We start from the raw sequence: 15,757 nt of genomic DNA, 5'->3' as shown, positions 1-15,757 counted from the left end.
TGGGGTGGCCTGGAGGGATATGGTGGGCATCCAAACCTCGGTCTCTAGGAACTCCCTCCGTGTTCTCTCTCCTCACAAATGGATACATGTTTTCTCCCTTATTTATTTCAGAAAAAAAAGGATTAAAAAGTCAGAATTTGGGTTACTTACTGTAGCAAACAGTTGGGAACTCAAATTGTGGTAACTGTGTTTCTTTCAAGAAAACCGTAGGTAATCCTAAGTGTCAATATAGACGTGTCAGCTGACAGGTGCCGCTTAGCCTGGCCCTGTCACCAGAGTTTCCCTCCATGACACTGAGCCTCAGCCTACGCTTCTGTGAGTGCAGACACTGGGGTCGCCGGGTCCCCTTGTCGCCTTCGAGCGTGAGCTCATGCCATCATAGCAATAGCAGTGTTTATGGAAACTGCCTCATGAAGCTCTCTGTGCTCCTCGCTACAGAGACACGGTTTTGATCTGAGCTTTACAGATGGGGGGCTGAGCCCAGAAACATTAAGTACCCTGCCCAAGATCCCCTTAGTAAATGGCAGAGGTGGGATTGGAGTCCGATGTGTAAACTCAGCCACTGTTACCCTGGCCTGGGATTGCCGTTGTCGGGGAGCAAGAACTCCCATCCCCTCAAAGGTCCTTCTGGCTGGACTGAGAATCAAATCGACGTGAGATAGATGAACAGGAGAACATCAAATTTAATAGGTGTATGTTTGGGGAGTCCACACAGACATGGAAATCCCAGAGTCAGGCAGAATGAGGTCTGTATGTCGTTCTGAACTAAGGAGAAGGGGCTGGGGGTCTGGGACTTCAGAGGGAAGGAGTGCACCTCACCGGGCAGTGAGAAGAGCCGGTGTTTGGTAGGTAGATGTTTGTCCTGCCAGGGGCGCCTGGCTGGCTCTGTCGGTAGAGCGTGTGACTCTTGATCTCGGGGTCATGAGTTCGAGCCCCACGCTGGACATAGACGTTATTTAAAAAAAACGTGTGTGTGTGTGTGTGTGTGTGTGTGTGTGTGTGTATAAGGTGTTTGAAAAAAAAGATGTTTGCCCTACCACACAGATCGGTTACTCAGATAAAATTTTTCTCTGCTCATGACCCTTAGACTGGGAAAGGTGCGCAATTTAGACTGTTCCGTGTGGTAAGAAAGGGACAAAAGTTTCTCTTGAGGCTGCACGGTCTCAAGTGCCTTCGGCTCAGAACAGTCCTTGTGCCAAGGTGGCACGTTCTGGGGGGCCTGTCCTGAACCCCTTCCCTACTCTTCACATCTTAGCTGTAGACTCCTGTTCATGAGATGGGACAAAGAGCTGGATCCAGAGCTCGGCCTATACTGTGTCTTGTTTCTGCCTGTTCTTGTAGCCACTGAGCCCTGGGCTCGTTCCCAGTTTCTTGGTGACCATACCGTGGGGTAGATGTGGATGGTGTGCCTGGCCATGACGGCTCTGATCCAGGTGCTGGGGCAGCAGTGACGGACAGACCTGTCCTGCTGGAGGACGGGGGCCTGACTGCCCGGGCTGCTGCCCTGAGGTGCTGTGTCAGCCCCAAGACAGGACAGTGTCTCCTGAGAGGCATCGCGCCAGTCCAGGTGGAAAGGCACCAGTGGACATGACTGTCTTCTGACCACAGAGGAGGAGGCCGAGGCCCCGCTGATAGCCCTTTTTCCTTCCCCTGTGGAAGCTCCACATTCGTTCTCTGCAGTGCTGCCATCACCCAGAGCTCCCTTAGAGCTCTTGAAATCTGCAGAGGACTTCTGGAGTTTTCCAGGACCAGTGAACTGTGTCCGTTACAGGCAGGTTGGCCTTTTGGAAACAGCTCAAGTTGGTAGGGCACTAAGCCAGGGCCTGAGCAGCAGGGTGAAGACAAGACCCGTTGTGACTTACTGGGTAGTGATGAGGTTTCCTCAGGTAGCACCAGGGACACTCCCACAGGAGCATCAGAGGGCCCTGGGCAGGCAGTGACCCCCGGGGAATTGTGGTGGCCGGGCCGGGCCTCTGCAGGGCTTCCCAGGCTGTCCACACTCAGCCTCTACTGTGACTCGGGCTGGTTCCAGCTTCGAGCCCCTGCGTCCGTCGGGGACCCCTCACAGCCATGGGGGACATTGGTTTTCGTAGCAGCCCTACCTCTGGAAAGAAGGAAACTTGATGTTTAAAATCCCCAGCTTTGCTGGTCTACCCAAGGTGGCTGCTGGAAAAGTGGGTGGCACCTGTCCAGTGTGGTTCTGGAACAGTGTGAGCCCGTGCCGGTTCTCAGGGTGCAGTGTGCCTTTGCTTGAACCCTACTCTGCTGCCCACATCTTCTTCTTTCAGTGACTGAACTAGGCTCCTATGTGCTCACTGGCTTCATGGTCTCCTTGGGGCTGGTTTCCTGTCTCTTGTTTCTGAAGATCTTGTGTCCATTATTGACTTGTCAGAAGTAGAATTGATTCAATGGTGATAGTGACTTTTCTCTTAAAAAATGAAATATAAGGTGATGGGAACAGAGTTGGTCTGTTTGAGTCTTAGTCTACCTGCGAGTTGTAGGCTGTGGGGTTAAGGGATGCTTTCTTCTGTGTTGGTTAGCAACATAGGATTGGAAGCCACTGAAGTAGAAATGGAATGATTAATTTATTTCTTCATTCATTTAACGCATATTTTTTTAATGTGAACCATGTGCTGGGCGTCCTCCCAGGCCCTGGAGTTAGGGTGTGAGCACCTGGACCTGTCTGCTCTGGGAGCGAGCTGGGCCTCCGTGGGTCACAGTGGACACTGAACAGCACGGTCTCTAGTGGAGCCCCCCAAGGGTGTCACCGGCATGACACCGTGAGGCAGGGTGGTCGGGAAGGGAAGTCGTGAGCAGAAGCCTGCAGGTGGTCAGGGGCGTGGAGGGAGTGGTGGGTACTGGCATGCTTAGAGCTCCCAGGGCAGGCGTTCAGGGTCCGGGCGGCTGAGGGGCAGGCAGCCACGTGGGGCTCACCGGCAGCAGCCCTGGGTACAGCACCAGTGCTGTCAGGCCGTGTGGGAGGTGGCTCCTGGCACGCTGGAGGTCAGGGTGGGGAGGTCACAGAGTACAGGGCTGGGAGTCTGGGGCATCGTCAAAGGGCAGGTGTAGACAGAAGGGCCTGAGCGGAGCCTTCAGCGGGAGGATGGGAGGTGAGGGCCCATGAGGGGCCCAGCAGGAGAGTGGGTGCCCTGCAGCCAGCGAGGAGGGTGGTGGAGGTGGACGTGAGCTGTGAGTCGGGGCAAAGCGCTCCTTGTTCCTGGGCTGGACTTTTCACTCAGGTCAGCGCTTCCCTGCTGGCCCTGCTCCTTCTGCGTGACGGCCCAGCCCCCACAGCCTGCAGAACTTTGAACAGAAACCAAATGCTTCGTGGTTTTTTAATATGTTAGGAGAAAAAATCTCAATGATTCTCATGTTCCAGGGGCGCCTGGGCAGCTCAGTCGGTGGGGTGTCGGCTCAGGTCATGATCCCAGGGTCCTGGGATGCTCAGCGGGGTGCCTGCTTCTCCCTCTCCTGCTCCCCCTGCTTGTGCGCACGCTCGCTCTCTCAAATAAATAAATAAAATTAAAAAAAAAAGATCCTCATATTCCGGTCCCAGTAAGGGGTATTCATGTGGCTCCTTATACTTCCTTTTGCTTTTCAAAGGATAAAAAAAGTAAGGCATATGCTTTCAGTTGTGCTTCTGTGAGTGTCTCTGAGGCTCCCACTCGACCTTCAGAGATTTAGGGATCAGTGTGCATGTATCACCGGGCAGCTGTGCGGCTTCCGCCTGCCTCCCCCGAGAGGGCAGATCAGGGACGTGGCAGATGTGGCTGTATCCTCGCCGGCACAGTCGGGCTGGGCTCAGCCTGTCGAGCCCCATTACTTCATCAGCCACTTGCAGTCTTGAGTGCTGTGCCATGCTGTCCACACGCTATATGCTGAGGGCCTGCCCTCGCCGGCTCCTTTGTGGGGACGGGCTTCACCTGCCCCACGTCACCTCCGCTCTGTTCTAGGCGCCAGGGCTGGGTCGGGTCACTGTGAGATTTTAGACGAAGTCAGACACTAACTCCAGGATTCTGCATCTCGGTTGCACTCTGCACACCCCCTGCCCCCGCGTAATTTCTGCATGTCGGTTCTTCATGTGTGAGCCACATCTGAGGAACAAGCATGTCCACACCTCAGTGCACGTGGCAGATCAACCATGGAGGTCTGTCTTTCTCTGAGACCACAGGGGACAGGACACGAAGGGACTGACAGCAGTGAAGGGGACGGAAGGGCCTCAGCTGGAAAAGCAGCAGCTCGCAGGCAGGCGGCTAGCCTGGTGTCAGTTGGGGGGCTGTGTACGGGGCAGTGACCCCAGCGTGTGCACCCGGGGTACCCAGCAGGCAGGGGCTCCTTCCCAGGCAGAAGCTCAGCACGGTTCTGTTTAACAAATTGAATTACCCCTGCATGCAGCAGCAAGGCAGCAGGTGTGGGCCGTGGGGCCTGCAGAGCGGAGCTGACGTGAGGGACCCCCGGTTTACATGCGGGCTGTGCACCACGACTTCTGACACGTGCACGCGCCCACCGAACATCTGTCCGTGAAGTCCCAGCGTGCCCCTTGCAGTCCGTGAGTGCCACCCCCGCCCCAGCAGTCTGCTTGCGCCTTGACGGGTGATGTCCATGCTGTGCTCGGTGCTGCTCTTTCTATTGCTGGCGGGTAGTGCACTGAGCGCTCGCGCTGCTCGGCTCCCCGCTCACCTGCAGATGCACGTGTCAGACATTTGGGTCGTTTCCAGTTCGAGGTCGTTTCGAATAAAGTTGCCGAGAACGTTCTTGGCAGGCCTCTATTCATTTGGGTAAATAACTTGGGAGCATAGTTTCTGGGTTGTGCGCTAGGGGCACGTTTAACTTGGTAAGAAGCCGTCAAACTGCGTTCCCAGACGCTGCTCCACACCCTTGTCAGCACTGAGTGTTGTCCGTCTTTCCCATTTCAGCCGTTTACAGGGTGGGCCACGGTGTCTGTCTTGTGGTTTTAATTAGCTTGTTCCTTTTTTTTTTTAAAGATTTTATTTATTTATTTGAGAGAGAGAGAATGAGAGATAGAGAGCACGAGAGGGAAGAGGGTCCGAGGGAGAAGCAGGCTCCCCGCTGAGCAGGGAGCCCGATGCGGGACTCAATCCCAGGACCCCGGGATCATGACCTGAGCCGGAGGCAGTCGCTCGACCAACTGAGCCACCCAGGTGTCCTAGCTTGTGCCTGATGCTCAGCGTGTAAGCATCTTTTCATGTGTTCGTTGGCCATTAAGATACATTTTTTTTGTGAAGTGTCGGTTCACCTTCTTTGCCCTTCTTGCAAGGTGGATTATTTGTCTTCATGTTATTGATACGTAGGAGTCCCTCACGTACTCCAGAGACAAGTCCTCAGGTACGTGTGTTACAGTGATCTCCCATCCTGGGCCCCGCCTTTTCCTTCCTCAGCAGCATCGTATGACTAGCAGGTGATTTAATTTTGGTGACGTTCCAGTGAGCTTTTTATTGCCGCGTTCCCGAATAGGAGCATCCAACTAAGGCAGGATTCTGAGACATTTGAGAATTGCCAGCAGCATGGGAAAGAAGCCAAGAGTAACAGGGAAAATGGCCCTGATAGAGCAGTGATTCCTGGGTCAATGGTCCTGCAGCCCACCACTGTGTGCCCTCTTCCGGGGCGAGGCGGCAGATATGCCCACACAGGCCTCTGGTTGTCTGTGCTGGTCTGGCCGCCCGCAGGTGAGCTGGTGATCCTGTGACCCCCCCGCCATCTCCACAGGTGAGAACTTGAGCCTGTCTGGAGCGGGGTGGGGACAGGGCCAGCCTCGCTTCATGTCGTGTCTTAGTTTTCAGGCTTTTGGGGTGCATTGTGGGGCCTTCCTGTGATTAGTGCTTCCAGAGATGTGTTTTGCATCCATAACCCAAGAACAGGATGCTAGGAGGAGGGCCATTCACAAAACAAAGAATTTTGACAATTAAAAGTATATTTAAAGAAATAAATTCAGAATGTAGATAAAAAAGAAAATCTGGGAAAAAACTTAAGAGACGTGGAGGATAAATTGGAATGTTCAATCCAGCAGTCACATTCCAGAAACACGCAGTGGGAAACAGGAAGGGGCAGACTGTTGAGGAAATGGACCAGTCGCTTCTTGGGGCAGGGACTTCAGAACAAAAGGCCGGCAGAGGCCTGAGCAATAGCGGAAATGTTTCAGAGACCTCTGGGAAACGTATGGAAAGGGAGAATATGGATACAGAGCCTGCCCCGCTGCTCAGCTGTAGCTCAGCATGACAGACCGGCCGTGAGGTGTGAGCGCAGGGCCTTCAGGTCTGCACACAGGGCGGGGGGGGGGGTGCCTGCAGATGCCGGGCTCAGTGAGCCTGGAAGTTACTGGATTATGCTCTGCAGCCTGGCCAGTGGCCAAGGGCTCAGCCCTCAGCTGCCTCCATTCCCTTCTGAGTTCAGAACAGTGGGAACCAAGAGATGGGGGCCTGAGCTGAGCAGACTCCCTGGCGTCCCCAGGATTGGGTAGGCCCAGCCACAGGGCCCCGCTGGCAGCCCCATACTCCCCGAGTGCTCCGCAGCAGCCAGGGCGCCTTGGCCAGGCCAGAGCTGGACTTCCAAACCCCCGGTGAGGCCACGTGGGGCATGGGGCTCGGCAGAGGCGCTTCCCAGGAGGAGGAAACCACAGACAGGAGGAGGTGCAGGAGCACCAGGGAACGCACAGGGAAGTGTGAAGGGCAGCTGGAGAGACAGCCATGCCACAGTCCAGGGAGAAGCCAGGCCAGAGTGTGGAGGCCAAGGCCTCTGGAGGGGCTGCAGCCCCGGAGAGAGGGTCACGCTGTGCAAGGGGACCCCACGAAGGAACGGGAGGGGGTGGGACGACCGAGGAGAGAGAGGTGGGGGGAGGCCGGAGGGGAACCCAAACTCCAGGGGAAACAGGGGCTGTCAGTTGTGAGCTGCTGTCACCTTCATTGGTGGGTGCACGGTGAGTACTGCTGTCATCAATCGTAATGTGCTGGTTTTTAGATTCAGCCCAGGGGTGAGGCTCAGAAGACTGCCTGCTTGCAGAGCCGGGGTCAGCGTACCGGCAGGTGTGGGGTGGGGTCCTGGGGAGGAGCCGGCGGGGAGCCGAGGAGACGGGCGGGGAGCAGTGGTGTGGGCATGTTGTGTGCAGACCCAGCCGGAAAGCTTTTGGCAGGGCTGCCCCCGCGCGGGGACCTCTGTCCTGAGTGCCCAGCAGCTCCTCGTCTGTGTGTGCCCAGCGGACAGGCCCGGCCGCTCCGTGGCATCCGGCAAAAACTGGTGGCACCCCTGGGCAATCTGTGGAGGCCCCTCCGCCACCAGGGCCCTCTGTGTCCTGTGGCTTCGGGCCTGCTCGCCCGCTCACCTGGTGCTTCGTTGTGGGGGGGGTCTCTGCTGGGGCGCGACAGTCCCCTCTCACTGCCGGCCGTTTCTGTTTCAGGAGCTGCTGCTGGAATTCGAGTCTGAAATGCGGAAGAGGGAGCACGGGTTCCGCCTGCAGGCGGACAGCATGAGCAACATGGTCTTGACTCATGAGCTCAAGGTGGGGAATGGCCTTCGGGCGGTGACTGTTCCCTCCTCAGACGTCAGGTGCCGCTCCTGAGCCGCGAGGCCACCTCTGGGCAGGACGGCGGGGTCCACACAGAGGCCTCCCTTGCTGTACAGGGGCCAGGGGTGACATGCCTGGGGAGCGCCCACCACGGTGCCTGCCATGTGGCCCCCCTCACAAGGGACAGAGGAGGGCTGGTGCCCCGACCTTGGGGAAGGGTGCCCCCCGGGATAAACGGCCACCCGACCCTGGTCGAGACGGCCCATCACTGGCCTGTGTCCTCTGTGAGCACTGGGAATGGGCCTCCGGGGAGGTGCTGCTCGTTCCCCATTTACAGCAGAGGCCAGGCGGGTGGTCAGGGCCTGGTGCACCTTGTGCACCGGGCCACAGTGAGCGTGGGTTCCCTGGTGCACTAGTCCACCGGCTGCCAGGACACACGAGCAGCGTGCACACCTGACCTTTAGCGTGGAGACGGGCCAGGCTTGAGGAAGCGGGAGGGTGTGCAGGGGAGGAGGAAGCAGGAGAAGGGCACCTGGTCTGGCCCTGCCACCCTGATAGGTTAACACCTGTGTGGACGTGCAGCTGGTGTCCGTAAGAGCAACCCCGCCCTAGCAGTCAGGGAGGGCCCCTCCCGCAGGCCTCCAGCCTTCCCACAGTGCCACAGTCCAGGGCAGCACTCGGCCAGCCAGGGGCCCCAGGAACCCTGGCCGTTCTCTGTGGCCGGCGTGAAGGCCAGGCAACTCCCAGCCCAACGGCACGCCCTGGCAGGGACACCGGTTCTCCGCATCCCCTTAAGCCCTGTCTGGCCCCCTGACCGCACTTCTGTAGGAGCCCTGCCCCCTGCCAGCCAGGGCCCAGGCTGCCCTGCAGTGACCTCCAGGAGGCCTCGGGGACTTCTGAGAGCCGGCGGGGAGAGGGCTCGCGGGATGTGCCCTGAGCTCCACAGTGGGGTGGGCCCTGCCCCACCTCCGTCTGCCGTGCCTAGCTGTTACAAACCCGGGAACACCTCCCCCAGAGGGTGGCAGCATGCACACACGGACTGATGTGGGTTGCTGCAGCCATTATTGTGGCCCGCAGTTCACAGTTGCGGACTGAGGCCCAGAAAGGTTATTTTAAAATGGAGCCGCGCTCTTGCACACTCCAACTGCTTGTGTGAGTCCATTATCAGCAATCTTCACATAGGAGCCGGGACTGTCTTTTGGGCTCACACGTGTGGGCCCCATTGTGGGGTGCAGCGTGCCCTCAGAGGTCGTGGGGCCCCAGCCTGTTCACTTGGGGGTGCGTGAGGACGCCCTCACTGTTACGCTGCTTCTTGAGTTGTTTTCTCTCTGCTCGGTTCCAGTTCTAGCCTCATTTTGAATTCTTTGTCTCTTGAAGGTAAAACTGCTGAACAAGGAGCTTGTGGCTCTGAAGGAAGCGGCTGCACAGGCCGCGGAGTCGCTGCGGAGCGCCGAGGCTGCCAACGCGGGGCTGGAGGAAAAGCTGCAGCACAGTGGCCAGGAGCTCAGGGACCTGGCTGCGGCCAAGGACGCCCGGTGTGCGGCCGCGCCTGCCTCCTCTGGGCTGGGGGCTTCCGCCTGTCCTGGCTTGCTGGGGGCTGGCCTGGCTGTGGGTCCTCGTCTGCTCTTCCTGCTAATACTTCCTCCTTTTCAGGATAAAGGACTTAGAGGGCAAACTAAACTGTGTGCAGCTCTCCAGGAAGAAGGAAGAGGAGGTGTTCAGGAGGAAGTGAGTGTTCCTGGCTCCCAGCCTGGCCACGTGGGGTTAGGTCCAGTCAGGGGCTCCCACCAACCCAGGGGCCGTCCAGCCTTTGAATTCACTGCCTTGGGTCTGCTTCCGTGCTCTGTCCAAGATTTTTTCAGTGGTAGTTAGGCTTTTTAGTGTTTTAAAACTTTTTTTTTAAGATTTTTTTTTAAGGTTTTATTTTTAAGTAATCTCTATGACCCAACGTGGGGCTGAAAGTCAGAACCCCAAGACCAAGAGTCACGTGTTCCACCAACTGAGCCAGCCAGGTGCCCTGGTGTTTTAAAACTTCTGAACTTAAGAGTTTTATGAACTAGGAGGCACCTGGGTGGCTCATTTGGTTGAGCATCTGACTCTTGATTTCAGCTCAGGTCATGATCTTGGGGTCATGAGATTGAGCCCCACGTCGGGCTGGCGCTGGGCATGGAGCCTGCATGGGACGCCTTCTGCCCCTCCCCCAGCTTGAGCGAACGCACGAGCTCTCTGTCCCCCCAAAAAAAGTTTTATTAACCAGTTCATTAATTTTAGACTGCAGCAACAAACGTTACTTTGGTGATACAGTCACCTTTCATTTCTACGTTATTTTGGCAAAATAATCCTGCTCTCCTGGTTGGTTGTACGTTCTCTAGATTCTCAAGAGCCCCCTTCTTCCTGCCAAAACACTCGCCTCATCCATCGCTATGGGCTGTGTGCCCCACACTGCCGGGTGTCAGGATGCCCAGCCCGTAGGTGGCACGGGGACCCTGAGAAAGCCCATGGTGGCCCACCCAGGCTGAGACCTCTGAGGCCCGCGGGATGAGGAGGGCACAAGGCAGGCTTCTGGGGGAGGGCAGGCGTGGGGGAGCGTGTGCCTTTGGGAGCAGCCCGGGCCTGGGGTGACATGGGCCCCGGAGAGCCCGAGGGGGGCAGCGTCCACCGTTGCACCTGCCACAGGAGTCACCCTGTTCCTGTTCTGGAAAGCACCAGGGTGGCTGCGGGTGAAGACGCGTGTGGTGGTTGTGAGGGTACTCGGTCACGGGAATGGACGAGGCTGGTGGAGCGTGGGCCATCTGGGGCATTTGTGTGTTTTCTGGCCGTGATGTTTGTGCACCCTGAGGAGAAAAGCTTTACAGCCTGTCCGTCTACTGCCTTTGCACCTGTAGTCAGACCGGAACTGGGAGCTGCATCCCAGGCCACCGCACAGATGCCATCGGCCCGTGTACCCCTCGGCCAGGCCGGCAGGTGGGAGCGAGGGCGGGCATTGTGTGCATGTTCCCGGGGGCATGTGGGTGCCACGGACACAGCAGGATGTGGTCCGGCTTGGACCCATGCAGGCCCGTGGTGCTGGGATGCGCTGTGGTGGCCAGCCTTTGGGAAAAAACCGTGTTCCTCTTCATGTCCAGAGCTAGAGCCCTTTTCTTTTTTTAAGTTTATTTATTTAAGTAATGTTTATATCCCGCATGGGGCTTGAACTCACGACCCCAAGATCAAGAGCCACACACCCACCGACAGAGCAGGTCAGGTACCCCCAAAGTGTTTTTATTCATAAACTGAAATAGTTGAAAATGAATATAGGGGCTCCTGGGTGGCTCAGTCGTTAAGCGTCTGCCTTCAGCTCAGGTCATGATCTCAGGGTCCTGGGATCGAGCCCCGCATCGGGCTCCCTGCTCAGCGGGAGGCCTGCTTCTCCCTCTCCCACTCCCCCTGCTCGTGTTCCCTCTCTCGCTGTGTCTCTCTCTGTCCAATAAATAAATAAAATCTTTAAAAAAGTGAATGTAATTTTTAGCATATTATAAATACTGGCTTTAAGAAGTAAAACTGTTCAGGGGTGTCTGGCTGGCTCAGGTGGTGGAGCACATGACTCTGGGTCTCGGGGTTGTGAGTTTAAGCCCTACATTGGGTGCAGAAATTACTTTAAAATCTCTAAGAAAAAAAGGAAGGAAAACTGGTCACTTTTTTTTTTTTTAAGATTTATTTATTTTAGAGAGCAAGCGTGCACATGTGAGGAGGAAGGGCAGAGGGAGAGAGAAAATTTCAAGCAGGCCCCCCACTGAGCAGGGAGCCCAACATGGGGCTCGATCCCAGGACCCTGAGATCATGACCTGAGCCAAAGGCAGATGCTTAGTGACTGAGCCACCCAGGCGTCCCTATAGTGTATTTTTTATGCTTCATAAATTTGAAATCAGTCTTCTCTAACACAATGCATATATTTATATAAACTAAAAACAATGAAATTTGCTGGGGCCACAAGGCTCTAAGTGTTCTAAAAGGTTTCTACATGAAGGTATTCTGATAATTATTTGCACATACTTTACAAAACAATATAATAGACTATAAAATTCAATAATTAAGTAAACTGTAAGTCTCCTTAGGAATGCCCCCCAACTGAGGGGAAGGGGTCCCCACATCAGTTTGTGAGCACCTTTGTGGGGCTGGCCACCTCGTCACATGCACGACCCGCGGACAGCCGGGTGGGCTTTCTGGCAGCATCCCCCAGGCTTTGAACGCCTTCCAGTCACAAGCCGAGAGCCACCTGCTGGCCTTGCCCCGGCATGACCGTATGTCATGTGTCTGCTGGTCACTCTAGGAGCAAAGAGCTGGTAGTGCCTGGCTCAGTTGGCAGGATCATTCCTGTTCTCTGTTTCTAGAAGTTTGGATAAGAGGCTTTCCTAAGACTTATTCCGTGACTTACATACACCTGGTGCCCTTCTACTTAGTGGCAGCTTGGGAAACCCTCGTCCTGAGAGGCTGGGAAACTTGTGACTCGGAATACATGTTCACCAGCATGATATGTATACAGTAAGATGCTTTTTATTTTTTTATTTTTTTTTAAAGATTTTATTTATTTATTTGAGAGAGAATGAGAGATAGAGAGCACGAGAGGGAAGAGGGTCAGAGGGAGAAGCAGACTCCCCGCTGAGCAGGGAGCCCAATGCGGGACTCGATCCCGGGACTCCAGGATCATGACCTGAGCCGAAGGCAGTCGCTTAACCAACTGAGCCACCCAGGCACCCAAGATGCTTTTTATTTTGCCGCAAGCTTTACCATCTCTCCCTAAAACCTCAAGCTTGCAGATTTAGTTTCCATTTAGGGGAAGTGTTCAGCAAACCACCTGAGCAGCAGAACCCACCTTGCTGTGAAACCATTAGCTGGTCAGGTTGCTCTGCAAGAACATCTCACTTCGTTTTTCAGTCCAAGTGAATCTATGTGTTTGGAGGAGTAACATCAAAACACTGAGAATTACAGAGCACACCTCGTAAAATGTCCTAGAGCGTTCTGGTCCAGGTTAGGACAATTTAGTGCTCATACACTTGGCACATTAGCGCATATGCAGATGCTGCCCCTCGGATGGCGCCATGGGACTCTGGCGTCACGGGCAGCACAGAAGGCAGGCTTCCCACCCCAGCGTCTGCTGTTTGCCTTTGAGAGTCACTGACCAACAATCACGCAGTGCAGTTCGGAAGTGACTCGACTCCTTCACTAGCCGTCTCGATGAGACTTTTCCTGGTTTGATGAGAGAAAGGCTGTACTGCTGGATGCTGGTGGTTACAGCCACTAGCACGTGTTCCTTTTTTGCTAATAGAAGGTATAAAATATTGAACAGGTTGCAAGATGGATGAGGCTTGATTGTAATTAGAAAGAAAAGCATGTTAACATGATGTGGTTGAATAAGGGTTCACCATCTCACTGAAAAATGCTGATGGAAGGGGCGCCTGGGTGGCTCAGTCAGTGAAGCGTCTGCCTTCGATTCAGGTCATCGTCCCAGGGTCCTGGGATCAAGCCCTGCATCGGGCGGCCTGCTCTGCGGGGAGCCTGCTTCTCCCTCTGCCTTTGCCACTCGCCCTGCTTGTGTGCGCTCTCTCTGTCAAATAAATAAATAAAAAAATTTTTTTTTAAAAAGAAACTATGTAGGGGGCACGTGGGTGGCTCAGGCAGGTAAGTGTCTGACTCTTGATTTTAGCTCAGGTCATGATCTCAGAGTCGTGAGTTCAAGCCCCGAGTTGGGCTCTGTGCTGGGCATGCAGCCTGCTTAAGATTCACTCTCTCCCCCACCCCGTTCTCTCTCTCTCCCAAAAAATAAATAATAAAAAAATACCATGTAAAATTACAATTTTTAGGGCTTTTAGCTTTTTTTCTTTTTAAAGATTTTATTTATTTGACAGAGAGACACAGCGAGAGAGGGAACACAAGCAGGGGGAGTGGGAGAGGGAGAAGCAGGCTCCCTGATGCGGGGCTCGATCCCAGGACCCTGAGATCATGACCTGAGCTGAAGGCAGACGCCCAACGACTGAGCCCCCCAGTCACCCCCCAGGGCTTTTAACTTTTTATCAAAACCAAATAGAATAAAAGCATAAAAAGTCCTGAGCGTTGCCAGTCAGATGTCCGCATGACACCCGCCAGCCCACGCTGGCCTGTCCAGATGGACGTCTGTCCTGGTGAGGAGATTCTGGTAGGTCTGGCATTTCTGGCAAAGACAGAAGAGCCGCTGACGTCCCTCGGTCCCCAGTCGCCCTCAGCGTTCCGGGTGACTGATGGCTGCTGAGCCGAAAGCCGGCGGGGGTGGCGGTAAGACTGCTTTACCAGAGCTCCCGTCGCCGGGGTCTTTCTTCTGGGGGAGTGTGCGCTCTGGAGCCATCTGGGGATGTGGCGTCTAAGAACTGTTCGCCAGTGTTTATCTGAGGAATGTGAGCTCCTGGTCAAGCGGCCGCTACAGAGGTAGCCAGGCAGGACGCGCGGCGGCTGAGGTCCCAAGTGCAGCAGCCGCCGTGCACAGGAGAGGGAGTGTGGTCTGCGGTCTGACTGGGGCCTGGGCGCTGCATGACACCTGCTTGCGTTCCAGGCACGAGGAGCTCGACCATCTGGCCAGGGAGAGGGACGCGGTGCTGGCGGCTGTGAAGGGCGCCCACGCAGAGCAGCTGCAGGTGCTGGAGGCCAGGGCTCTGGGGCTGCAGGCCCGCTGCGAGGCCCTGGAGCTGCAGCTCCGCAGGGCAGAGTGGAGGCAGGTCGATGCCTTGAAGGAGAAGGATGCCGCCATGGACAAGTGAGTGTGGGTGGAAGGACCACTGACCGCACCCGCGGCAGGGCGGGCACTGGGCGGGCGCACCTCTGTGGCTCTCGGTCCTTTTTCTTAACCCTTTTCCTCCTTTCTTTTTTTCAGATTGTGCCGTGTGTGTGTGTGTGTGTGTGTGTGTGTGTGTGTGTGTGTGTGAATGTGTGCAGTTATTTGTGGTAAAACATACATAATATAAAACTTACCATCTTAACCATTTAAAGTACACAGTTCGCTGCTGTGTCCCGCCACCAAAATGTCCCTTCCCGTTCCCCTCCCCCACCTCCTGGAACTCACCGTCTACGCTCTGTCCCTGTGACGTTGACGACTCTAGGTCCCTCATATGAGGGGACCCTGCAGTATCTGTCCTTCTGTGACTGGCTTACTCCCCTTCCTGTAATGGCTCCTCGGTCCACCTATGTTGGAGCAGGTGATAGGATGTCCTTCCTTTTCGTGGCTGAGTGATACTCCACGGCGTGGGTGGACCACATTTTCTTTACCCATTCATCTGTCAGTGGACATTTGGGTTGTTTCCACTTTTTGGCTGTTGTGAACAGTGCTGCTGTGAACATGGGTGTGCAAATACCTATTCAGGTCTCTTTAAAATTTGGAGGGGGATACACCCAGAAGGTGAATTGGTGGATCATATGGTAAATCTATGTTTAACTTTTTTTTTTAAGATTTTATTTATTTATTTGTCAGAGAGCATGAGACTAAAGCACGGGGAGCGGCAGGCAGAGGGAGAAGCAGGCTCTCCGCTGAGCAGGGGGCCCAATGCGGGACTCCATCTCAGCACCCTGAGATCATGACCTGAGCCAAAGGCAGATGCTTAAGGACTGAGCCACCCAGGCGCCCCTATATTTAACTTTTTGAGGAGCTGCCAGACTGGTTTTCACAGCAGACGCACTGTTTTGCACAAGGATTCTAATTTTCCATTAACTGGTTTTTTTTTTTAACTTTATTTTTTAATTTAAGTTCAATTAATTAACATATACTGCATTATTAGTTTCAGAGGTAGAGATCAGTGATTCATCAGCTGTACATGACACCCAGTGCTCATCACATCACGTGCCCTCCTTAACGCCCATCACCCAGTTGCCCCATGCCCCACCCCCTCCCCTCTGTAACCCTCAGTTTGTCTCCTGAGATTAAGAGTCTCTTATGGTTTGTCTCCCTCTCTGGTTTCATCTTGTTTCATTTTTCCCTCCCTTCCCCTATGATCCTCTGCCTTGTTTCTTAAATTGCGCATAGGAGTGAGAGCGTATGTTGTCTTTCTCTGACTGACTGACTTTGCGTAGTGTAATAACACCCTCTAGTTCCATCCACACTGTTGCAAATGCAAGATTTCTTCTTTTGATGGCTGAGTAATATTCCACTGGTTTCTTCTTAAGCCCAGTGTTCTTTTCAGCATCTCGGTGAGGCACGACACGTAAGCAGTTCTGTCCCGCTGTGTGCGGTGTCCACTG

General features: G+C 54.9%; 1 protein-coding gene across 7 annotated transcripts in view; it reads left to right on the top strand.

Annotated features, from left to right (window-relative positions):
* CCDC57 (coiled-coil domain containing 57) overlaps positions 1 to 15,757 on the top strand; it is a 102,623-nt gene that overhangs the window by 13,022 nt on the left and 73,844 nt on the right. For all 7 annotated transcript variants that reach the window (XM_027568138.2, XM_027568141.2, XM_027568142.2 and 4 more), the window contains 4 exons: positions 7,412 to 7,513; positions 8,897 to 9,054; positions 9,173 to 9,247; positions 14,082 to 14,282. In XM_027568138.2, the coding sequence (XP_027423939.2) occupies positions 7,412 to 7,513; positions 8,897 to 9,054; positions 9,173 to 9,247; positions 14,082 to 14,282 (536 nt within the window). The remainder of the gene's footprint in view (positions 1 to 7,411; positions 7,514 to 8,896; positions 9,055 to 9,172; positions 9,248 to 14,081; positions 14,283 to 15,757) is intronic.

The sequence above is a fragment of the Zalophus californianus genome, chromosome 16 (assembly GCF_009762305.2).
Source record: "Zalophus californianus isolate mZalCal1 chromosome 16, mZalCal1.pri.v2, whole genome shotgun sequence".
Taxonomy (NCBI): Eukaryota; Metazoa; Chordata; class Mammalia; order Carnivora; family Otariidae; genus Zalophus; species Zalophus californianus.
This window is presented reverse-complemented; position numbering and strand designations above follow the sequence as displayed.